This window comes from Sceloporus undulatus, chromosome 4 (assembly GCF_019175285.1).
Source record: "Sceloporus undulatus isolate JIND9_A2432 ecotype Alabama chromosome 4, SceUnd_v1.1, whole genome shotgun sequence".
NCBI lineage: Eukaryota > Metazoa > Chordata > Lepidosauria > Squamata > Phrynosomatidae > Sceloporus > Sceloporus undulatus.
In genome coordinates this window covers 85414166-85440788 of record NC_056525.1, presented here as the reverse complement: position 1 = coordinate 85440788, position 26623 = coordinate 85414166, and the positions used below count along the sequence as shown (strand labels likewise).

The following is a 26623-nucleotide window of genomic DNA, read 5'->3' as shown; positions in this document are numbered from 1 at the left end:
CAGGCAGACCCAGCTCCACAAGAATAGCCTGAAGGAAGAGGCTCCTCCCTCCTTAACTGTCATCTTGGTCTGAGAGGGAGTGATCAGGCAGGCCCAGGCAGACCCAGCTCCACAAGAATAGCCTGAAGGAAGAGGCTCCTCCCTCCTTAACTGTCATCTTGGTCTGAGAGGGAGTGATCAGGCAGACCCAGCTCCACAGGGATAGCCTGAAGGAAGAGACTCCTCCCTCCTTAACTGTCATCTTGGCCTGAGAGGGAATGATCAGGCAGACCCAGATCCACCAGGGATAGCCTGAAGGAAGAGGCTACTCCCTCCTTAACTGTCATCTTCTGGCCTCCTATTTGTCAGATTTTCAAGGGTTAAAAGTCAGCACACTGGGAAATGCTTAGATGTGTGTGTGTGGCTGACCATGAGCATCTAGACTGGGAAGGACAGGGCTGATCAAGCACAGCTGATGCTCATAGCCTCAAGGACACTTTGATGCCTGTGTGCACTTGTGCCTGACTGATGAAATACCTGGCTGGATTGCAAAGGGGAACACTTTTGGATGTAACACAAGAACTCACTGAGTTTGGGAGACCACATGGTCTGAAGGCTATATAAACTCAGAGGCTTCCAGTACAGTAATTGCGTATGGGTTGTAGTAGGAGTTTGGTATTCGTTTGAGAGATCTGTATTGTAGCACTGTAAATAAAGCACTTCGTGAGACTTGGTTTGTCTGGTCATTTATCAGCTGAAGCCTGGCATCGGTTGCTGTGTGTCCCCGGAGGTTCCTGCATTTCTTCAGTTCCTGGAAGACATCCAGCTGCTGTTATCTCTACTGGGAATTGGAATCACGTTTCTGAATTTGCCAGCTTACTCTGCCATACAGCCAACATTGGCTACAGGGCTCAAATGAGTTGCTGACACTGTTCCCCTCCAGCTATGCTCTGACTGTGTGGGGGAGAGGCTTGCATACCCTAATGAAGTTGTGAGCTATGCTGGCGGTGGTATAATAGCCACCAGCAGGGCCTCCAATGCCAGACAGGTCACAACCGAAGGGTCTGACCAAGAGCGCCAAAGGGCAGGATGGGCTCTCTAGCCTTATGGCAACCATCCTAGGAGAAGGAAAACTCTAATCCCAAACCCGGGCAGATGGTGCTCGTCTAACCCTGTAAGGTCAACCATCTAAGAGAAGGAAACTAACCAAACCTATGACCCAAGGACCTCGCTGCCACCGTCCATGCTTGTCAAGGCCTCAGCAGTTGAACCTCGGGTTTAAAGGGTGAGGCCAGTTCTGTGCACGCTGCGCTCCACCACAAAAATCCATTGCACAGGCTCGAAGGATACATCCAACACATCAACGCGCTTGTAGAAAGCACGGATGGGTCCTTCCTGAATCTTCGTTCGTGAAGTAAAGCCACAACTTCTGCAAGGAAATGGTTGCTGTTGTTATGGGTGGTGGAAAATTTTAGAAGTCCAAGAACAAACCACTTTTTCTTGGTGTCTTCTCACAAGAACATAAACAAGACTTTTGTTCATTGTTTGTTTATTGCATACTGTTGTATAGCATCTTGGAGAACCTAGTGAACAGCTGGTGATCTGTGTTTGGCTTGATTGATCACCAGTTGTGCAAACCTGTGTTGTACCTTTCCTTTAATATCACTGGAGTGAGACATATTTATGCCTTTTACCATCAGTGTAATAATTGAAAGTAAGAGTAGAGTTCAGACACATTGTCATGTTAGTCTGGAATATCTGTATGCAAAGTGATCTTGTAGCGTCTTTGAGACTAATTGTACAAAAGAAAAGGTTGTAGCATAAACTTTCATAGATGTACCTAAGGAAGTAGACCAAGCCTACGAAAGCTTATGCTACAACTTTGCACATTGTGCTGCAACTTCTTTTGCACAGTTAGCTCAAAAGTGCTACAAGATCCCTTTGCATACTGAAGATAGGAGTTTAGAAACAGAAGGGAGGAAAGTATAGTGGAAAAGAAGATATGAGGATAAACAAACATTTTAATATCTGTAAACTCTTACGTTTTGACTATTGGAGGGCTCCTTCAGATGGACCAAATATGTGAAGTGGTTCTAGTGTTTGTTGCTTGGCGGAAAGGTTTTTAAAATATCCACATGATGTTTCACTTGTCCCAGACTATTTCTACCAATTCCTGGGTCCATCCTTATCATTTTATTTTCTCCTTCAAGTGGATTCTTCTAATTCCAAGGAATATTGCACATGGTGGGGTATCACTCTGTTCTTGTCCTTTCTTTATCTTTCTGTCCCTCCAATTCATTTGTACCCTAAAAGTATTTGAATGAGTGGAGAGAAAAGCAACAATAACCATCAAAATCCATGGAGTTATTGCAAATACTCATGCTTTTTTAGACTAATTTGGAGGAATTGAATTTTTGGTTTGAGAGACACCATAAAAGAAGAGCAGAATTCTGGAAGGGAGATAACAAAAGAAATTAGGCAATAGAACAAAGAAAAGAGTCCAGTGCTACAGGTTAAGGAAGAAGTGAGTATATAGATGGAAGGTTTGTAACACAGTGAATTTGAAAACGTGATATTTGTGATTGACTGGAAGATCAGTGTTCAGGTTAATGAGATGTAAAATGAAGAAATCTTTCATTGTTAGCATTGAATATAGCAAAATAGTTTATAAATTATGCACCTACAAATGTATGAGATACCAAACAAAAAAACTATTATTTTTGTACACTTAATCACTCCCCATTTAAACCAAATTAAGTGAGAAATTGACTTATTTTCCTTAAAGAAAATTATCCAACAAAGGATGCATATATAGCAATGACAGCCATAAGTAATTCTTTTCAGACCTCTCCAGAATGCTTAATTGTGCTTAAGCAGTTTGATTAAAGTCATGTCTTAATTCAGAAAGATTAAAAGTATGGACATTATTTCTCTGTAATCCTAATTATTTTTTCTATTTACTGTACTTCTACAGGTTCCTACTAGTCAAAAGAAGGAAGGTGTTTATGATGTGCCAAAAAGTCAACCTGTAAGTGTAAGTAAAAGGTTTTCATTTTTACTTATGGTCAATATAGGTATGTGTGTGTAGTGTAGCTTATATTTCAATCACATCTAGATATCTACATCTAGATCACATGCTACATTTGGGGTTACAAGCTTTACAGGTATATGGGAGTGGGGAAAACAATTTTGTATGGTTGATCTGTACATATACAATTTACTATCCATATCTACTACGTTCTATGCTTGCCAATAGCAATTTATTAAATAAACAAATTATGTTGTTTTTTGCTATAACTATAGGCATAGAAAGTGAGATGTGTGATAGTTCAAGAAGCCTCGTTCAAATTAGTAGGTTGGATCCAGACTTTCAGTGTCAACCCAATTAATGTGTACTTCAAAATTAGTCTCATTTCATTCACTGGGGCTTACTACCATGTCAATGTGGGTAGGAATGCAGCCTTAATCATATTGATGACTACTGATCATACTGATGACCCATTTAAGATCCATGGTAAACGTGAGCTATAATTAATGTCCCCCATTGATTTCACTGGGCTTATTCTAAACTCCATTGACAATTTTTCAACCTAGTATATCTACATAATATGAGAGCCAGCATGATGTTGTGGTTTGAGTGTTGGACTAGTACTACAGATCAACTTCAAAGCTAAGCCATGGAAACCTGGTGGATGACCTTGGGCAAGTCAGTCTCCTGTCCTCAAAGAAAGGCAATGGCAAACCCCTTATGAACAAATCTGTCCAAAGAAATTATGTTCTCCTTATGCTCAACAAAAGTCAGGAACAACTTGAAGACACAGCACAGAAACATATCTGCATAACACCACTCATCTATACAAGTGATGGTAAAGTTTTAAAAGTAGTTTGTTGTTTAGCATTAAAAGTAAAGAACAAGGGAGAAGGATAGGCAACAGAAATGTTCAATATGTATGAGTCTACTTCTTATTTTGAAAAATGGGCATAAATAAAAATGCTCAAGTTGATATTTTGGTTTTCTACATTTAAAAAAAATGATACAAAGTACATATTAAGATCTATGCTTGAGTTGGGCTACTGGCCCCCAGCCTGTCTGGACTATGCACTGCTCTTTTTCTGGCCAAATAGGGGTAAACAGCCTAGACTAAAAGCCTCAGGTAGCAGACGTTCACCCTTTGCTTAGGCTTCTGGACACACCCACACACAAAAGTTAGTATTTTTTTTTCTAATTTTCAAAACAAAAGTAAACATCTGGCCACTTTGTTTTTGGCAGTTTAGGTAACCCCTGGAAGATGTTGTGGACCAGATTCTCCACAGTTGCCTTCCCCAAAGTATACAATGTTCAGCTATTGTAGTTTTATTAGATATCCATTCATTCATTTATTAAATTACTAAAATTTATTAAACAATGTAACAAGTTGTGAAGACAAATTAAAACATTTATAGTAGTTTAAAACAATTTAAACTCATGTACAAACAAGGGTTTGTGTAAAACCAGTTACATTCCAAAAGCTTCAATTGACAAACATGTTTTTACTTCGTGCCTGAATGAGAGTAGTGCTGGCAACAATCAAGCTTCAAAGGAAAGCATGTTCCATGAATGGAGTACCATAGCAGAGAATAGGCTGTTCTGTGTCCTCTGAGAGGATATTGCCTGAGTGATGGCACTCAGAGGAGGGCCTCTCCAGCAAACCTTACATCTTGGGGCAGGTGTATAAATGGAAAGGAGCTCTTTCTACCACTAAGGGCCCAAGTAATTTTAGTTCCTCATGCCTGAGCCTCATTATTCTCAAGACACATGCCTTTTATCTAAATGATTTTTACTAAATGACTTAATAGAGAAATATCCCCTTAATTCTGCCTCCTTCTGGTTCACTGCATGTGATTTAGCATGGTGTTCATTTTCATATTTGATAGGTTAGCACTGGCAAGGCTTTTTTTTTCTGTTGCTAGATATGGGTGGCATAGTTAGCATGCTGGATAGTATGGAAACTGGTGTGGAACAAATTTATAGTCATGAGTGTGCTAGACTGTTAATTTTGGGTGCTATACTGTATTGTTTTATGCCTTTTTTGTTTCCTTTTTTTTTTTTTTTACAAGGAGGATCTGATCTCCCTGGTGGCCTTTTGACTTTCACCTATTAAGTCTATTGAAATTTGTTTCAGCGAAGACAATTAAAGCAAACAGTGCTACTGTATGTCCTCTGTGTTGTGTGTGCCTCTTGCAAACTGCAGTTTTCTCCACATTTAAAATGAAACCTTGTTAAAATACAAGCTTCTTAATGAACTCTTATTCTTCCTCATATTTCCCCCTAAGCCTTCCCATTATACATACATGTCAGGTTCTGCTTGTCATGGTGTTTTTAGCAACAGGAGGCAAACTATAAATACCCTTCACTAAGCCTGTCACTCAAATCACAATAAAACCTAATCTTCCCATCAACATGTCCAAACTATCTGTTTACAGTTTTATGAAGGCTTTCAAATAACTCATCACAGTGCTATATAAAGATGTGTCCCTTCCTGCTTTTTCCTGGCCCCCCACTGCCTTCAGTTGATTAGTCATGTATCCTTGGGCAGAGAAGGTGTCATCAGCTTGCAAATCAGGATATTAGCATTCCAGCCACAATGGTTATGATTTGAATGGGTGTAGGGCCTCTGAAAAATTGTGCCAGTTAATTGGTGGCATCAGTGCATTCTTATACTCCAGTGCATTCCTATGCACTCTGTACAGTTTAACAGATGTAGCTTAAACTATACAAAATGTGTTTGCATAAAGGTGAAACATAAGGTTGCAAGGTAGAAAATAGTCTTCTAGTTTTGCCAGAAAAAACTTATGCAGAACTACAAAGCCACCTTAGATTTGAAATTTTGAGAGGATCGGCTTTGTTAACTACAGGTCCCCAAATGTGGTCCCTCCTAACCAATGACAGATTTTTCTATTTATCAATCCCTGTACAAGCCCTACATTTTGCAGTTCTCCAAAGCACACTAATGGATACCTCAATATTGGATTTCTATTTAAAACCCGAAATTTATTGCTCGACTCCCTGTTCTACTAATTCATTTGTGTGGATGGCATCATGGTCTTTATTTGCTTGAATTACATGCTACTTTTCTTCCAACAGTGGGACTGAAGCAGGCTAGCAGCACAGTTTGTTGGGGAAGTCAAATGATTTTAAATGGCAAATTAAGAATGGCAAATGTAAGAGGTACTTGTCACTTAGTGGTTCAGCATACAGTGTAGCAAATGTCATTATTAAAACATCACCATTTTAACAGACATATTTGTAACCAGTCAACAAGCAGCTACTACTGTCTCCTCTGCAACCTGTGCTGCCAACCTTGGGTCATGCTCCATATGTTTTCATGGAAAGTTGCTAGGTGATCTCTAACAACGTACAGCTCACTGCAGGTCATTTGCATCCTGATGACTTATGAAGCCTTGTCATATTGTAACAAATAAACCTTGGTTTCTTTTGCTTTAGCATCTTAAGTAGCATCCAGATGGTATTCTGGGGAGCATCTGTATGCACTGCCCTCCAGCAATATGTGCAGCTTGCTTAAGCAAGGCAGAAAACCTATTCCACATTCCACCTGGACTTTTTATCATCCCATTAGTGATGCATTTCTTTTCCTGGAAGCTTCTGTAGTATTTGCTAGATGGCACTTGTGAAATGAAGTTGTTTCCACAAATGACATCTTCTCCCAGCTGTTTGCTTCAGAGCAAACATTAATATTTTTAGAATATTTATTCCTTCATTTCTTTGAAATTCTAGGGCCAAAGGTTGCCTTTTGCTTTTCAGATGTAATTACGTTAAAGCAAAGCTCATCCTATATCTTCACATTTTCTTTCATCACCCAGAGTCAGTGATGTAGAGTGATGGTAGAGAAATGTAGAGTATATAAAAAAGAGGGCAGAGAGGAAATGTTAACACATATTATAGAGGGGAAACTCATCAGTCAGCTGTTACCTTTCTTCTTAGCCCTGTGATATAACTTGTTGTTCCACTATTTATTAACTTTCTATACTTTTACTAACTTTCTGGTAAAATACTAATAATAAATTCTAAAATAGTTCATTTTGTTCACCAGGCCCTGGACCAAACCTTTTTGTATACCTGTGGCACACACACACTTTATAGGAAAGAGTAAAATCCTCCATTTTAGGAGCAATTGCTTCATGGTCTGCATTTCATCATTGGGTACACATGTACACATTCAACTTGTGATCACTCACACCCCATCCCCAGATATCAGCTTCTCACGGCAACCATTTGACTCTCCTAATGGTTGGGTTATCCTTACTCTTTATTTCATCATTTTCAAAATACAGCCATATCAAGTATACAGCAGGCATATGTTTTGCCAAAACGTGGGGCTGCATCTACTACAAAGCCACCTTGGATCTACTACATGTTGGAGCCTTGATATCATCAACATATGGGCTCTTCTCTGTCTGCATGGTACACCAATTATCCCTCTATTGTTTCTGAAAGAATTCCTTTTCTTTAGTCCCTACCATTTTGGTAGATATGAGGAAGGCAGGTTTCATTTTCCCAAACATCAAAGAAGCATGTGAGATAAGCGTTAACCTTTTACACCTATATAGGTGATGAAATCAATACTGTGAAGGAGTTGAAGATATATGGCAAGTTTCCTGTGATATATTTGCAGAGTAAAGTCTTTCTGTACAGGTGGACATCCGTTTTGTAAATTGTAAATGTGTACATGTGCCCCCAGTGATGAAAGATGGACCATGAAGCAATGGAGAAAGACTAACCAAAGAAAAAACACATGTTGATGGTATGGAAAGGTCACAACTTTGCTGGTTGTAGCTTGATTAAACTGTGGCTTTTGAATTGCTGGGTTGCAGCCCATCTGCCATCAGGGAGTGAGGCTATCTTGTAGCAGCTTCAGTTTGAGCTGATGTCATTTGGTTTCCACCTTCCAAGGGTTTTTTGGAAGACACAACCACACACCCAACAGGGCAGGTAAGCCTGTCTATCCTGGAAATAGGATTTGGTCCCATGGGCAAGCATGCCAATCTTCCTAATAAACATGTGATAGTAGAGACACACTAATTTCTGGTATGGAGACAAAAATTGCAGAAGCCAATACATGCATTTCTAGGGAAATGACTGTTCAGACCCATTAACTCTACTGTAGTGACTACTTCAGCCTTGGCAGTGCCCTGAGCCTTGACTTGATGAAGCCTATTTTATGTCAGGGAAGTCCAAAGCAACTATACCATGGCCCCCTCTTATAACTAGTTAACAGATCTGAATAACTTCACTCACCACTGTTTTGGGACTGCCCCTTCAACCAGACAATCTATATGACTATCTATATGTGCCACTATGCAAAAAGGAGGGTTCCTACTAAATAAAGATCATAGGCGTGACAAGATATATAAAGCAAGTTTGTTTGTGGAAGGTGGAAGACCAATGCCAGGTGTAGGTAGGAAAAATAGGAGCATAATAGATTATACTGTACTCAGAAACTTGCAATGGGAAAAAGTCAGGTTTTTTTTTATTATTTGCAGTTTTAGTTCATGTGCTTGAGTATAACCTTCCATTTCAGGGTATGTACAGCTCTCCTTGAATCAAGACTTTCAAGACAAATGCAAGTCCTTGTTGAACTTCTTTGCTTTTGTAGCTGGATAGTTCAAATTTTATTTATTGATTGGTTTCATTTATATGCTGCCTAATAATAATAATAATAATAATAATAATAATTTGTATACCGCCCTATGGCAAACCAATCTGGGCGGTTGACAACAGTAAAATATAAAATATAACAATTAAAAACACTTTATCCCTCCCCCCTTAAGACAGTATTAAACAGTATAACATATTAAAAACACAATATCAAAGCATAAAAACAACAATTAAAAACTAAAAACCCTGATATCCCAGAGTGGGAACCAAGGTGGCTTCCAGAAACATTTACAATAAAATGTAAAAACATTCAAAATCACTTCATAAAACACAATAAATTATTTTTAAAAAAACAACTAAAAGTTTAAAAGATTAACATTCCCAAGAAAGCCCCCCTACTTACACATTAAAAGTGTGCTTAAACAGAAATGTCTTTGCTTGCCAGTAAAAGAAAAGCAGGCATCTTCTCCACTGCCCTGGCCATTTTCCCATTGCAGAGATCAGCCAGGGCTTTAACAGGATCACCTGCCAAGGCAACAGGAAACTCCCCAAGAGCCTTCAGGAATCCATCTGGATCCATAAGTCTCCTGGAACAGACTATCTTAATTGGCTTCACACCTTGCAGATCTTCCAAGCCCCAAAAGAGACAAAGGAAATCAGTGGCAATTCCTACATTGATGCAAGTACGATATTATTAGAAGTTGTTCCTGTCAGGGATTTGAAGGGTTAAAACACAACACACAGGGAAATGCTTGATGTGTGTGTGTTTGGCCATGAGCATTCAGCAGAGTGGCAAGGCTGATCAAGCTCACCTGAAGCTCATTGGCTCAAGGACACTTTAGTGTCCAAGTGCACGTAGCCATGGCTGATGAAACCATGTGTCTGGATTGCACAGGAGACACATGACATGGTTACACACCTGAACTCACTGGGTTTGGGAGACCAGATGGTCTGGAGACTATATAAGCCCAGGGGTTGCAAGTGTGGGTTTGTAGTAGGAGTTGGATTGGTATGTTTTGGAGTTTTAGAGATCTAGTTTTGTATAATAGCACTGTGAATAAAGAGCACTTTGGGAGACTTAGGCGGGTTACAGACTGCTGCTTTGCGGCGGTCTGCCGCCGCCGCCGGTTGGTCCGCGGGGGAGCCGGAGCCAAAATGGAGCTTCTTTTTGAGTCGCGTTTGTGCCATAGTGAGGCGCCAGGGGCGCACTCACTACGTCACAACGCCTGCGACGCGTACGGACGCTCAGCGTCCGATACGTCAAGATGGTAGCGCCCGTATGAACAGGGCGCTGCCATCTTGTACGTATTGAATACGTACTAAATGGCGGTCTGTAACCCGCCCAAGCTTCTCTGGTGGTTTATCAGAAGAAGCTATAGCATCGGTTTGCTGTGTGTCCCCGGAGGTTCCTGCATTGCTGCAGTTCCTGGAAGACATCCAGTTGCTGTCATCCCAACTTGGACTTTGGAGCCATGCTTTTGCTTCTGGAAATTTGCCAGCTCTACTCCAAGGGTCTGATTTAACCCCAGGACTCATTTGAGTTGCTGACAGTGGTTGTTGGACCCCAGCAGTTGCGCTGACAGTTACTTATTGGAGGGAGCTAGATGGTTAAAAATATAGGAAGAGTGGGGGAATACTACTTGCTTCACTTCTATTCCGCTGTGAAGATTCTGATTCATTTACAGGATTATACTCTCCATGTATTACCCTATTCATGAAGACATCGGGTTTAATCCTAATGCAACATGTTTGTCATTAATTTAAATAATTATACATCCCACCAAGCCTTCAGAAATGATATATTCACCTCTTTGGGGGAAAAGAATGGCATTTTCTAGTTTTGTTTCTTTATTCTGATTATATCACATACAGGTTTGGAAGAGCAATAATCAAGGGTTGGAAAAAGAAGCCTTTACTGCAAACTTCCATTTCTTAATTTAATACAAGATAAAAAGCATACTCATTAAGAAAAATCCAAGGCATTAGACATAAAATTCCTCCTAATCTGATCTTGAAAAGAATAAGATAAGAAGGCCTGGCAAACTCTTAAATGTGAAAAATATAATGTCAAGGTTTTGTAAGATGATATATATCCTTTCAGTCTGAATAGGACATGTTTCAGAACCATAAAGTAGTATTTTGCTTGTTTAATTGCAGCTTTTTAGCAATATGCTTTCCCTCCTCTGCCCCTGAAAATGAGGAAAAGAAATTCTACAAGCTGCTATCTTTAACCACCAAAAATTCTACAAAATACTAATTGGCCACAAATGAATTTTAATAGCTTTTTATATTACATATTCAAATTATATTGTAAGAAAAAAGTCTGGTCATGATTATGAAGGTATGTCCAGGCCTTGTCAGACACTAGATGACAAAACCTATCCAGGATGGTTTGCTTCATTTAAGACCATTGCTCTTAAACAGCTCCTGTTCAAAGCCTTTGTAGGAATGCATCCTATTGTAGCCATATAAATTATATGAATATAATGAATTATAATTATGATGATGGAAGCATGGTGGTCTGAATAAGACTAATTAATTTCTGTAATAAACAGTCTAGACACCATGGGGAAAATGATTGTTATACTTGAGAAATTATAGAATTAATGCTTTCAAACAATTAGGGAAATCTATTTTTGACATTATTGTATGGGGTGGAATTCACAGGCCTCTTTGGATGTTATTTGCATGTGAACCAGCATGGCTTATCAGCTCTCATATTGTTCTTGTAATGAAAAATTCCTATCCCAGCATTCTCTATTACATTGATAGTCAGTACTAATGTGTTCAAAGAGGAAGTTGGATATTCAGGTGTTCAAAGAGACATGTCACAGGCTTCTTCTTATATGAGGAACATGGGAGGAACACAGAAACCAGTACCTCCCTAACACTCCAGCAGCATGAGAATAGGTCCAGAATGTTGCTTTATTCGTAAAATATCAAAGGTGCATTTTATAGAATTATTGGCCCTGTACAGACAGGCCAAAATAAATCTGCTTCGGGTCACTTTGGAGGTATGCTGTTTAAATGAGGCATGTGTCCTAAGAGTCTGGAAGCCACACCAAAGCCACGTTCCAGTCCCTAGGACTGGAACGTGGCTTTGGCACAGCTTCTGGACTCTTAGGATGCATGCATCATTTAAACAGCATACCTCCAAAGTGACCCAAAGCAGCTTTATTCTGGCCTGTCTGTATGGGCCCATTGTTACAGAGAACAGACATTTTCTTCATGATTATTTCAGATACTTGTTACCAGTGCCTAGTACTTCTCTTTTCCCTACCTGTCTCCACTGCAGTAAAAGCACAAGAATGGCATTTCTCACAGAGGCACTTTTCTGGGTGAACTCTGATTAACTCTGGTTGAGATTACAATAGATGGAGTGTGGAAATATTGCATTATGAGGGAAGTAAGTTGTTTGTAAACACCTTCTAAGCATTCTGGCCAGGATCCAATATTGTTCTGCTGATGAAACTGCTTCCTTCAATGGAATCAGAATGGGGGCAAGCCCCTTACATCTACTCATGCACTCTGAAAACCAATTCTGGACAGCTGAGAAACCATCCAGAGTGGATTTTCAGCCAACATGGAAGGCTGCAAAATGGAGAGGAAGAAATAGTAGTAGTTGGGCATCAATGCATTCAGTATTCCATATGATGGAATATTTAGACCAGGGGTAGGCAACCTGCGGCCCGCGGGCCAGATGCGGCCCAGCGAGGCCTTGGGACCGGCCCCAGCCCGGTCCTGCCGCCAATTGCCGCCAGGGCCTTTGGCCTCTCATGCGAGGGGCATGGTGGGGCAATTGTCTATAGAAGCCTCAGAAACATGCATTTATCTTAACATTTTTTAAAAAATCAGCAAACTTTTTCATGTGTCCTCCACTTTTTATAAAAAAGTGTCCTGCATCTGAAAATTTTGTCCTACATTTGTCCCGGTTTATTTATTTATTTAATTTTTTTAAAAAATTTTTTTTAAATTATTTGTTTTTTGGCTTCGGCCCCCCAGTTGTCTGAGGGACAGCAACCCGGCCCCCGGCTCAAAAAGGTTGCCTACCCCTGATTTAGACCCTACTGAAGCAGGTTTTTAAAGATGTACAGTTTCTTGGGCAGTTTCATATAAAATTTTTATAACAACCAGTAATCTTGTAGCACCTTAATGATCTTTTTTTAAAATGCCATATGCCACGATTGAACTTGTCTTTATTATGCCATCAGCCTTTTGGTTACTTTTGCTGCAACAGACTAGCACTAGCACAATTCCCACTCCAAAGTTTTTATGACATATTTATAGTCAGAACAGCTGGGGAACTTATGGCACTTCTTTTGTGTACAAGATTTGTTTGTGATTTTGTATCATTAAATTGTGCTGAGTATGAATATTTTACATATTATTAACAGTAATATAATATATCATCTATAACAGTTTTTATACAACAAGCATAAATTAAAGTGCATAAAGTAATTAATAAATCCCAGGGAGCGGGGAGGTCCCGGACTTTGGGGATATGTTCTACATTTCTAGAATCTAAAGGAAGGCTGGTAAGAATACTCAACTATAAGGTCAGGTTTGGGGCCAAAATTATGGATTTGGAGTTTGTTATGGCACCAGAGTTCTCTGACAAAAGGTTAAATATCTCACAAAACTACAAATCCTAAAATACCATAGATTTGAGCTATTGCAGTTAAAATGGTCTCAGCCTGGATTGTTTCTGCAGTGTGGATGCCGACAGAGTCCATTATAGGTGCAAGATATAATACAGAGGCAACCAAAGCAGCATGTCCATATTATCAATATGGAACTGACTCTGTACTGTTTTGATATTGAACTTTTTATGATGATGAAGGGTGGGTAGAAACTGTAACCTAAGATGTCAAAGCACTTCATGTCCTGTCTCAAATTATATGCTTAATTTGTAGATATTACAAATATATTTTTGGGTTCCTGCTGTCTTCTTCCAACTTTCTTCTCTGCACCCCATGCACTTTCTTTCCAACATACACACATTTCCCCAGCAATATTGTCAGCAAAATTAAGGTATTTTGTTGCTACAGCCCTGAAAAAGAGAACATATTCATTTTTTCCTAACATAAATCTCAAAGGCTATTAGTACATATTAAAGATATGTATTAAATATATATTATACTGGCAAACAGACTGTATTGGCTCTCATGGGTGTGAGTAATGTGGTTCAACTTTACAAGAGACATGCCTATGCTTGCATATTCATATGTATGTATTTGCAGTGTGACCATTCATTCTCATTAACCAGTGAACTGCTTCCAGAGGGAGGGGGAAAGCCACAGGCTTCCGTCACTTGAAAAATTAAAATAGTTACCATATATACTTGACTATAAGTCAAGAAATTTATGCCCCAAAATTGCCCCTAAAATTTTGGGGTAGACTTATATAAAGGTCAATAGATGATTAGTGCTTAGAAGGGTCCTAATGCAAGAAAGCCTGATGCCCCAATCTCCATTGAACTCCAATTCTTTCCCCCTCTAGTCCGTTTTGCAAGCCTTTGCTTCCTACGGGGAAAAACTCCCCATTTGAAAACACTTGCTTCTGTCTCCACTCCCTTTCGCAAGGCCTGGCTTCCTATGAAAAAACCTCTCCATTTAAATCCACTTACTTCTCTCTTACTCCGTTTTGCAAGACCTGGCTTCCTATTTTTTCAAAAAACCTATCCATTTAAAACCATTTCTCCAGTTCATTTTGCAAGACCTTGCTTCCTATGGAAACAACTCTCCATTTAAATCCACTTGCCTCCTTTTTCAATCTGATGTTAAAACCTCTCCTCCAGCACCTGGGAATCAGTTGGGAGAGGTCTAGAGAAGAAGGAGGGACGGAAGTGGTATTTCCCGCTTTCCATCCTTCCTTATAGTCCCCTAAGTTTTACCCTGGACTTATCCATGACTCATATCAAAACCTAAGATTTTGACCCTGAAACCTTTCCTCGACTTATACATGAGGTTGACTTGTACACAAGTATATATGGTACGTAAAAATAAAAATAAAATCATCCACAGCAAGTGTTATGATCTTCTTTTACATCTGGGTCCATCATCTTTGCATAATGTAAAGATTTCAGAGATATCTTTACATCTCGGTAAACATTTCAGAGATGAATAATTGCAAAGGGTCAAGTATCATACTTTCAAGCAGAAATCACAGGTTTGTATAAATTTTCCTAATTAATGAAAAGAGTACAAAGGAAGAGAGAAGGAAGAAGCACTTTTTGCTTTAGATTCAAGCATTCAAAACCAAAAGGACAGAAAATCAAATCCATAAATTGTTCAGCAAAAAAACAACAACTATTAAACTACCATGAGCCTGGAAATTCCAACTACCACTTGTTTCTGTTATTTTTGCCATGCTCAATGCCAGACACTGAGATACCATATATACTCAACTATAAGTTGACCTTATGTATAAAGACCTTAACTAATGTTAAGGACAGGCTTGCAGCCAAAATTTTAATCTGATCCATGGATAAATCGAGAGTAAAACTTAGAGGCATGTAACAAAAAATATAAAGGATGAAGCTAAGGAAAACAATGGCAAAGAGCTTACAAAATTCTGGTAGGCATAACTGTTGGCGCTTTTCCAATATAGGCATTCAAAAAGGTCAGAAGTGGAGCCATTGTGGACAGAGTAGAAGGGGCTGGTGCCTCTTTTAGGTGCTCCTGGAATAGACTAAGCTCTCTCTTTTCACCACTCTACTCAGAAAGAGAGTGCTTCCTTTTGTGACCCATGAATAAGTTGTCCCAGTTTTTTGGGGTCAATATTCTGACTAAAATTTCTAGACTTATACATTAGTATATATCTCTCTCTGGCTTTGGAAGGACTCATTCCGTGCTTTGTACAAGCGGGTTGGTGACTAAAAAGGCCAGTCCAGGACAAACAGGTCCGGTTGCAGAAAGCACAGCAGAAAGTCTCCTTGGGTGATGTTTCTGGGTTGTGGTTCTTTCTGTGTTGTCATTTCTCTTTGAGACTCGTTCGGCGTGAGCTTTCGAAAAAGGCTGCAGCATCGTGGATAGTACATTAGTATATACAGTAAGCCCAAAAGGGAATGTCTAGCATTTCCTCAGTTGACAAAATCCTCCCATAATAACCTGAAAGTGGATCCTACATGAAGCCTTTTATTCTTCTGTCCTTTACCTTTGTCTGTATCAGCATTTTACCTATTCAGATTAATCTTGCTTTCTTATATTATCATGAGGGGATACAGACAGTACAAAAGGAGCATCTTAGAGCTACCCCTTTTAGGCTGGATTGGGACCAGGGCAAGTAGATGCCTGGCCCCAATCCAGCCATCTTCTGCCCCAATAAGATCCACTACTTTTTGGGATGGAAGGAAGCTGGCCCTTCTCCCAAAGAAGCACCAGAAACTGGCATGTAAGCGCTATGCCCCAAGTGGGAAAGAAGCCAGCCAGTGTGTAATCATCGGCCTGGCTTCTGTCTAGCTTTGGGTGTGTTACATGTAAATGCCACGGCCCCTAGCCAGCCGCAAGTGGGCTCAAACGGGCCATCTGTTTTGGCCCATAATGATATAAAAGCAGATAAATGGGTCTGATCGAACCTAAAAGTTATGAAATGCTTAAGCTCCTCTGAAAGCATTCATAATAACTTAGTCAGTTGTAATAACTTGTTTTAAAAATTCTAAATACAGTCATTTCAATCAACAATCAGGTGTATAAAATAATTATCACAAGCTAATTCTAATGAATCTCACAGCCTGAACCAAATTAATGTCTGGAACGATGGTGTGAAGATTTTAGAGTGTTTGCTGCTGTTGTTTTAAAAGAGTAATTTCCTGATTCTGGATCATACCTTTTAATGAGATTTCTATTTAAAGGTAAACAACCACAGCATGGAATTAACGTGACTACAAATCAACGGGTAGAATAAATTTAAATGGATCAATTCACATTGTGATTATCTGAACAAGTCATTCCTTTGAAGCAAGTCAACAAGTGAGCTGGAATGCTTAATGCTCCTTGAATAGTTTGCATTAGACATCAGTAGATTTTAACCCAATCCCTTCTTTTAAATGCATTTAGCCACAATCCAGAAATAATTGTCAATCATTAAATGATTTAACTTGAAGATTCATCTGGAAGTGATGAATGTGTGAACTCTGAAGGGTAGGGAAGGAAATTAAGGCTACAAGAATGCACTTCACAAATAAAAATGTTCAAGTGTTATTTCTCTATAGAGTATGATGTGTTACTCTCTGCTGCAGTTAATGACCAAATTTTCTTGTGTTTGGACTGTGCTGGTCTAAATTGCCTCTTTAGATGTAAAAAGAAATCCTCTCACAAAGCAGAATTAAGCAGCCCAAGCTAGAGGAAAGAGAACTTGTTAGAGAAAGGTGGGCAAGGAAATGATTGCCAGGCAAAGTGAAGAAAGAGATATCAATAGAAGTGCTAGCAAAAGACTTCTGAGCACCTCATTTTCAAGTCAATCTTTCCCCAAGGAGGCAGTGGACCTGGAGTGACAAAACAAACAAGGTCTGATATGTGATACCACATCTGGATGTAATGACAGACTGTAGCTGATGACACTAATATTTATAAGCTGACTTCAAACCATGGTTTCAGATTCTGTATTTGCTACAAACAAACCACAGTGAGTCTTTAGTTTTTTTGTGGGTTCTTCAGGCTATGGTGGCCTGAAAATGCCACCATATGAAAATGCTGTTTCACCAGCATCTGTGGCTGGCATCTTCACAGAAGTGAGTCTGTTTGGGTTATGCTATACAAACAAACCAGAATTAAGATAAACAAAACAGAGTTATCATTGCAGCCAAATGCTGATGACAGCTTTCTTTAGATTATTTTGTGTGTGTGTGTGTGTGTGTGTGTGTGTGTGAATGTATTCAGAACAAGATTGTCTCTATAAAAATGCTCCCAGTGTTATTATTTTTCTCAATCTCCTACTTCTTTCACTTGTACAGTTAGTACTTCATATTAGGCTGAGACAGCCTTGTACTCAGCTTCCACAGTTTGCATTTCTGAGATATGTCAGTTTTAAGACGACTTCTTAATAATGCATTTATTGAGTGGAAAGACAAAGCAATTAACTCCTTTATTAGATTTTTGAAGTGGTGTCTCTATCCATTAGGTCAAGAGAGTAATATTTTTATAATTTGCTCAAATGTTTCCTGCTGCAAAGATCTTAAGACTTAAAAACTTCATTAATTGCTTCATAAACTATTCTAAAGCTTAGAGGCCGCTGACAGTTTCTGCTAATATTAACAGTAAGTTGGATGTTCAGTGCTTCAAATAATAGAACCCTGGTACCTACACATCTTAATATTGAGGTAATTTTACCTCAAATCAAGTCTGAACAACTTTGGTTGGAATGAGTGAAGTTTGTTCAAAAGTGGACTGTAAAATAAGGGAATTATTTTTAAAAATAGTAGTGACAGGTCTTCTTAGAAGAGGAAGAATGCTTGGTTAGAATCAATATGTGCCAGCGTTTGCTAGTCCTTTGCTTCTGTTTTCAAATATTAAGGTGAAGTTTCCCCTAGGAACAACTTAAATTAGTTTCTCAGATCTTAATATTTCATTTTTGCAGCAAATGAGGACACCCATCCTAGAATTTTATACATATCACCAAAATGGTAATATCATTTCCTGAACACAGCATAGCACAGGAAGAAAAATATATCAATCACATTGTAAACCACATTTAGTCCCAGTTCTGGGCCAAATGTATAAATCCTGGAACCATTTTAAACAGCCGTTATTTCTATAGATAGTCAGTCCATTAAAGGCTACCTATGTGGTATAATTTTTCTTTGTTTATTTACTCCTTTCTTCACAGAGCTAGTATTGAAATACAATAGAAGGTTTATATTATGTTGGTTTTGTCCAGAAAGGTTGTAATTGATCATAGTATTGTATAAATTTAGTGTCATATTTAATCATTAGCAAGAAAGTAACCTATTAATGTTTCCGTCTTCTGTATTTATTCTGCTTATAAAATATTTCTGATGAGGTTTTTGTGGAGACTGGGTAGGATTTACTATTTTCTTGCTTCTTTGTATGACTTCTTCACAGTGGACAGAAAGGTGTGGTTCACATATTTTAATAAATATATCAGCAGATGCTTACAGTACTTCCACATCTTTACATGCAAAAATATTCTCAGGAACAGATACAAAGGAAAGCCATTTTGTCCTTTAAATGTTACAGCAAATTTGACCTACAAAGGAACAGATGTTCACTTAATGATGTTCTGCTTTTAGGCAGATATTTAATGCAGCATTTGCCTAATTCTTTTATACACCTTCGACTTCCCTCCTTTTTCACTTCTTTCCCTTCCATGGTAATGGAGAGGCTTAAGAAACCTGTACAGTGACTTTTAATTTAAATTTTTCTGGGTTTAAATATTCTGCCTTTTAAAAGGTTTATAGACTGTTTGCTGACATGGGAGATAACAACATTAGTGGCAAGGCTTAATACTTTCTCGATAGGAGGATTAACGCTACTTTTGCTACTTCCCTATTTAGTCACTTCTTACAACTTGTTTGTGCTCTATGCAGTGTCTAAACTATGGGGTGTGCATGTACTTTGTGCCAAAATGAGACAGATTTTCAAGTAATTAAAAGCAGTCTTTACAGTTCTTCACAAAGGAATCCACAAAGACTGTGATGCCATAGAAGATTCAAGCCACCAAACATCTTCCCACACTTCTGATTGTTTCATGCAGCACTCAAGGGTGAAAAGATAGGGGATTTTTCCTCTAATTGAAGAAACCTTTCTTATTGAAATGTCTAAAAAAAGACAGACACACGGGGCCAAATATTTGCCCCCAGTTAGTGTAGTGTAGCTCTGTGACATCTCTGCTGAAGACTTTTCCATGGTCTAACAGACACTAATGGTTCACCCTTAGGAAGCATCTCCTCAGCAGCAAGTGATGCGGAACAAGAACTGATGGAGGATACAGCTCAAGTGTTCCATGATAATTGGACACTTGGGACATAACAGTGACACCAGGCAACTGTTTTCTAGGAGGTCCTGCCGCTGCGCAGTTAGATTGTTGCTAATGGTCTGTTGAATGTCACACACATGTATCTCTCATGTTATGCTGTTGGTCAAGACATGAGAGAAATCGGTGGTGTTTCAGCAAGACAGCTGAAGTTGCATTGTGACCTGCCATGACAACAGTGAAGGACTAGTAGGACAGGTCGAATGATGCTCAGAAGGAAAGAAAATGGGATATATTCTATCAGTGTAAAAATGATGTTGTTTTGGATTGTGAGAAGGTGCTTAGCTTGTAGCAAATTTACCTATGTACTTTCTTTTGTGCTTTACTAATACCAATAGGGTGAGCAGAGAATAAGAAAACCATTCCTAAATGGTGTGTGGGGATCCACTGATAGCATATTGGTCACCGGGATTGTAATATCATTTGCTGAAGACAATGCATCACAATAAGAAAGAGGTGTATATCACCAAACTAAGTATCTTGCAATGGATTTCATAATAAATATATCAGCAGATGTTTACAATACTTCGATATCTTTATATTGTTGGGTGGGGTGTAAATTGACACCTTTTTCATCCTTACTTGCAAGTAGTATTTGATTATTTCTCCCTGTTGCAGAGAAAATGAAGATATGTGCACAGTTTTCATGAAGCATTCATACTTTGCCACCTATTCTGGTATTTGATGTTTAAAACCATGTGCATTTCTGCACAAAATAATTTCCTAAAGCATTTGGCAAAGAGTGAAAGATATTGCCACTGCACTGTTCTAGTGGGCAGGATTTACTAGGCATCAGGGAACACCCCCCGGCCCCCAGGCCAGGAAACAAATATGAATATTTGCTCTAGCTCTAGCTCTGATTCCACTATGGATTGCTATGACAAATTCATCACAATAGGAGGTGGATTCTGTGTAGCTTGCTGGGTGCAATGCAGGTCTCATACCTTTGCATAAATGCTCACCTTATTCACACATTTTCCACGTTCATGGAGGTCTTGTTCCCCTAACCCCTGCAAATATGGAGGGACAACTGTAACCCTGTAGAATCTCTGTCTTGGAAGCCTCACCATCCACTGGCCTCAACCCAACATGGCTTCACATAGCATATATTTCCATATGAGGAGCTACCATTGTTCTGAACTCTTTACCACCACCACACCTGTGGACTACTGTAGCCCTTAAGCCTCCCCTCATGGCCAATTCATGCCTAGTGGAGAGCGGGAGCATCAGACTATGTCCCCATAGCCATGTATGAAGAGATTACCTCTGCTACTGAGTTCTACTGGAGTTCTCTAGAAGTTGCAGTGGCTGAAGCAGTCTCTTTACATCTGGCTGTGGGAACATAACAAAATGCTACCTAGGCTTTTTCCACAAAAGGCAAAGATTGGTTGGGTAAAGGCAGCTTCAGTAGGCTACCATAGGTCTGGAGGGACTTTGGTGACTGCAGAGGGTGAAGTGAATGCAGACTTCTGCGGTGATTGAAAATAAACATTTGCACATGTACAGTTAATGTTCATGCATTTATGTCTCTAACAGAAAGCTGGCTAGTCACGTAGTAGGTGTTTTCACCCACCACAATATCCTCAACTTTATTTTTTCTTCTCTGAATGAAAAGCAGATGGGTGCACTTGGGTGACACTCTACATAAGGGAATAAACCTTATTCTGATGGCCACAGTGTATGGGGAACACAATCAGTTTCTCCCTTTCTCAGCAGTGTCCCAGATTGTAGTCCATTTACTAATACTCATTGGAAACCATTATGAATTCTGGTCCACCCTGTCTATCTCAGTAATTCATCATCATTTCCTCACACTGGGTTCTGTTTATTGGTATAAAAGCCTCAGAACTGAAGTTTGTGTTTCTTAATGAACTAGAGTTCAGTTTCACTTACATTGTAACTTGGCACTGAAACAAACCCATGTGTTCAGCATGATCAGATTATCACTGAGGTAAGCAAAAGTATCTTACTAACAAACTACAAAATAGCTCTTGTTCAGAAGTAAAATCAATAATTGTTGAAGTCATCATTGTTGTGCTCAGCAGTACATGCCATTTTCATAAATCATTCATTTTCATTTTCATCAATCATGCATTACAGCTGGAGAATGGAAACCTGTTGTTGGACATAGATGAAAATCTTGATAGAGTCACTCAGGTAAGCTAATCCTCTGTAAATATAGATGAACTCACCAAAACTCGGAAGAAATCAGGGAAGCTGTTAATAGAAAATACAAGTGTTTGGTTATGTTCCAAATAGCCAACAATTGAGTATTTAGTATAGTTGATCCTCCAAATTTGCAGCTTTGAAATTGGTGAATTTGATTATTCATGGATTTGATTAATATGTTCTGTGTAGAAATCTCTAGGTCCTCCAGCGTGACTCACTGGAAGTTGACTGGAGGACCTAGAGAATCCCACAATTCTAAGATCAGCTTCTGGTGGATGTTGGAAAAAGGATTGCACTGGGGGACTTAGAGATTTTTAGAGAAGTTGAAAAAATAGTATTTTTTAATTTGCATTTTCTCACTTTAACAGGGGTCCTGGGTTCCTAACCCTCACACATGTGGAGGGCCCACTGTAATTTTCTTTCACAGGGAGTTAATTGCTCAAAAATAAATGTGTTTGAGGTTGTATTCTGTCCTAAAGTTCCTGAACAAAACATTAACAGAGAAAATTTTGACCCAATCAATTGGCAGCAAGTTCCAAGAGATAACTAAAAGATCAAGCATGTCAAAGGTCAAAGATGTGATTAAAGTATCAAAAGTTAGGATGGTAAATGTAAGCCCCCCTCAAAGTTTCCCATGTAAAAATGAAATAAAATTGCATGTCTAAAGTGTGGCATTTTTTAAATCCAATATAAATCACATCTAGCATGTTTCAAGTCTTAGGCAAGAACCCAGCAAGTCAGAGAGCTTAGGTATAACTTATTTTAAATAACCCATTCCTTTTGGCAGGCTGTTAAGCAATTTGTTGTGATATTCTTTATGCAGAAGTAACTCATTACAGTACTTGTTACTAACACAGTACCTTCTGATTATTTTTTAAAGCTCTCTTAAATACAAAAGTATTCCCAAATCCTCCAGAATGAGCCACAGAATGTAAGATTTTAGATGTCACAACTAAATGTTATTCATTATGATATTTCTACCATTCCTTATGTTATTTTTAAGAGTAACACTGCTATCAGTTGTTAACTGAACAAAGTAAAATGTTAGAAATAGCATTATGTTATACATACATTTTACATTCATGCATACTTCCCTTAATATCATGGAATTTTGGGGTGGTCTACAATAAAATCAGTTTAACTAAAAATAATTTAAATTGCTAAACAATGGGGCAGTACAGACTGGCACTTTGTGCCAGCCTGACTGCATGCTAGGGGTGAACTAGGGCTGAGCATTTACATGCTCAAAGCCCTAGTTCTGCCACACATGCACCATTATGGCGTGCACCTGTCCATACAAGGCATGCCATGATGACACACATGCACTGCAGTGCCCAAATGGCATTGACTGGAAGGGGCGTCATCATGTCACACAGGTGCACCTGTGATGCCCCTTCAAAGAAGCTGCTCAGAGCAGCTTCTTTTAGGGAGCGGGTCAGTGCCACAGCGTGCAGCTGCTGTGGCACTGACCTGGGGCTTATAGGGGTGATGTTTAGCTGCCCGTCTGTACTGCCCCAATTAAACTAATATAAAATTAAGGCCCAATACATGCAGGCGCTTTGTGGTGTGGCAGCAGCAATATTAGGGTTTGGAAGCACGCAGCAACCGCACGCTCCCGAACCCTAATACAGTGCACCTGCGCCATACGCAGACATACTATATGCAGCTTCTTGCTTATGTGGAAGCTGAGCAACAATATAAACAATGGTGCACGCCCTGTGGTGCACACGCTGTGCCGCCACCACATGCATGTGCCCCATTGTTTCCTGTGGGGTGTGAGCATATGCAGATTTTTCCTTATGCAGGGGGGTCCAGAACAGATCCCCAATATAAGGGGAGGGCCCACTGTATGTATGGACACCGGCATCATGGCGGCCTCCCATCCATATGGGGGCAACCATGATGCCACCGCTGTACAGCGACCAGACATCGCTGGCATGGCGGTGCCCCTTCCTGCTTCCGGCGTCACAACAAAGAAGCCACTCTAGGTGGCTCTTTTTTGTGACGTGTCTGTGCTGCAGCATGGGGATGCTGCAGCAGAGACACGGGGCAAAGATGGGCGGCACAGAGCCATCTGTCTGTACTGCCCCTAAATGTACATATATTAAACAACCTAACAAAGTTAAGCAATTTAAAACCTGTTAAAACAGTTTGAAACCATGCCCATATACAGATTTTGATGAAATAGTTAGGAGATACATTTTTACTTGGCACTGGAAAGAAGCCACTGTTAATACCTCGTGGGCTTCCACAGCTACAGTGTCTCTGCAGAACAAGCTCTCTGCCACATCTTCTTGGTGTATTCCTTGAACTAGTAGAGCACAGGAGAGCTCCTCTCCAGCAGATCTTGATCTGTGGATAGGCATAGATAGGGAGTGAAGCTAACTGAGGCCCGGTACAGGCAGGCAAAAAGCACCTATCTGTGGGTGGTGAGTGTCCCCACGGTCACACCCCTCCCCGCGCTGCCCAGGCACCATATTTGCACACTCCCATTCAGACGAGGTGCACGTTGATGATGCAGCACTATGCCAAAGGGGCGTGATCAAACTACCTGGCAGCTGCTATGGCGCCTCCTCAGAGGCACGAAAACCAGCTCCTTCTTGTGCTCTGAAGAGGCTGGATCGGGGTGTGTGTTTGCCACAGCACCTATCTGGGGCAGAAAGGGGCAGTCTTACCTCCCCTTCCTGCCCATTTCTACCCGGCCTGAAGTATTGAGGTTCCAAGCCATTTAGGGACTTGAATGTAATCATCAGCATACTTTGCAAATGATGTATTTTAATGAATGAACTCAGTTTTGTTTTTATATCCTAATCAAGATCTCCTATACTCTATTATGTCTCTGCTCACTAAAATTAAAAAAAGTTTGTCAAATGGAAATAGAAATTTAGTGGAAACCTATGAAGACAATGAGAGAAGCAGAAATGAAGTCATATTAGGAAAAGCCAGAAAAAATGAAAATAGTTAGACTTGAGAAATTGCTTGTTGGTTTTTTTTTCTCTCAAACAAACCAGACAATCACTGACTACTGCACATAAAGCCTGTTTGGAATCTGATAAAGACTGTGACAATTTTCAAAATGATAGCTCAGTTAGCCTGTTTCAACACAAACAGAAGTTGGAGTCATAGAATCATACAGCTGGAAGAGACCACAAGGGCCATCCAGTCCAACCCCCTGCATGCAGGAACTCTCAATCAAAGTATACCCAACAGATGGCCAGCCAGCCTCTGTTTAAATACTTCCAAGGAGGGAGTCTTGCAGCAATGTTATGATTAACAAACCTATTTTAGCATACAAAGACATAGCCTTGTTAGTCTGGACAATCAGTATACAAAGAGATCTTATAGTACCTTTGAGGCTAACTGAAAAAAGTTGGCAGCATGAGTTTTTGTAGGCTAGAGTCTACTTCCTCAGGCTGTTTCTCGTCTATGAAAGCTCATGTTACCAGCTTCTTTCTTTCAATTAGTCTCAAAGTTGCTATAAGATCTCTTTGCATACTATTTCAGAGTAGGCTTTTGTAGAGACCAGTCCATTTCTTTGGCTAGTATTAAAAGTGGCACAAGACTCTTTCCTTACATAAAGACATTGTTCCTGTTGATGCATCTCTGTTGGTTTGATCCCCATGTTTACTGGGACACATCAACAGCAGGCAACTGTCTCTGGGTCCCCCCCCTTCCTTTAAATCAGATTCAAATAGAAGCAGACAATCTTCTAGTGTATGTTTGCTTTAAATAAAACTTGCAAAGAACTTTATTAGTTTCTAAAAAGACCATTTATTTATATTAGAGAAATTAATTTTGATCAGGTTTGTGACATGCATACTAATGCAACTGCTGAAATTGCTCATCAATTTGTCATATCTCCATGCTTTCTCTGTGTCATTCCATAAAATGTCTAATTATTAACTATGTATATGAAATGATAGTCTATGGAAGAACCACATTTTCAAATCTAGTTGAAAGTTGAGTATGCCAGGACTCTAGGGGCGATACAAAAAGTTGGAAAGATGCACAGGAAATAATTCTTTGCCAAATTTATTTGGCTTCCAAATTATTGCTGGATGTTCTTGTAATCAATTTCAGTTGAATTCTGCAGTTCATTTCAAACATCTCAGCTCATGTCTGGAGAGAAGCTACAATTTTTATGATAATCTACTTGTGTGTGTGTGTGTGTGTTTACATGTGCACATTTGTGTGTGTGCATGTGCTTCCATTCCACAGTAATTCTCTAGCTGCTGAATCTTTTTAGAATAAAAGATTAACAAGAAATAGCTTTATCAGAGTACCCTTGGCTTCCAGAGGCTGGAAAATAATCTCTTCCCTTGATAATTGGGAAAGAAATTTCTGCCAGCCTGCATCTTTTTAAGAAGTGGATTTGTTACGCCTCTTATCACATGAGGAGCCCAACCTTAAAAATGGGTGGCATCTTATTAAACAAAGAATTTTTATCAAAGTGCTATCTTTCAAATTGAACATCTGAAATATTATTTGCCTTTCTTGCTTGGAATTTGTACATGGACCAACTGGTCACTTTCCTTTCAAATTAAGGCCACAATTTTATTTTATTTTCCCCCTTTTAAGGACTTTGTGCTACAGAAAGGGTCTAATTCATTTTGAGTGCCTTTAATTGAAGTCACTTCAGGCTCAAGTACACCCTTTCCCTGATATCAAAGCTTTATGAAGCTTGAAGCTTGGAAGCCCAATGTCAAGAAATGAAGACTTTCTTGAAACTTATGATTACCTTGCACTCTCTGCCAAACAAATAGATCTCTACCCAGCTTTAAAGCTGTTTTTGGCTTTCTGAATATTGATTAGAATGTATACCCCTGT

The 26623-nt window shown here is 39.4% G+C and overlaps 1 protein-coding gene and 1 long non-coding RNA gene across 11 annotated transcripts in view; one reads left to right on the top strand and one right to left on the bottom strand.

The window, feature by feature from the left end:
* DAB1 (DAB adaptor protein 1) overlaps positions 1-26623 on the top strand; it is a 416141-nt gene that overhangs the window by 365379 nt on the left and 24139 nt on the right. For 6 of the 10 annotated variants that reach the window (XM_042464067.1, XM_042464075.1, XM_042464074.1 and 3 more), the window contains 2 exons: positions 2954-3013; positions 21728-21784. In XM_042464067.1, the coding sequence (XP_042320001.1) occupies positions 2954-3013; positions 21728-21784 (117 nt within the window). The remainder of the gene's footprint in view (positions 1-2953; positions 3014-21727; positions 21785-26623) is intronic. The other 4 variants (XM_042464076.1, XM_042464069.1, XM_042464077.1 and 1 more) reach the window with 2 other exon arrangements.
* The window catches only part of LOC121928835, a 38792-nt gene continuing 29646 nt past the window's right edge, over positions 17478-26623 (bottom strand). The window contains exons 5-6 of the long non-coding RNA XR_006103583.1: positions 24034-24148; positions 17478-21844 (exon numbers count right to left, since the gene is read on the bottom strand). This is a non-coding gene — a long non-coding RNA (uncharacterized LOC121928835). The remainder of the gene's footprint in view (positions 21845-24033; positions 24149-26623) is intronic.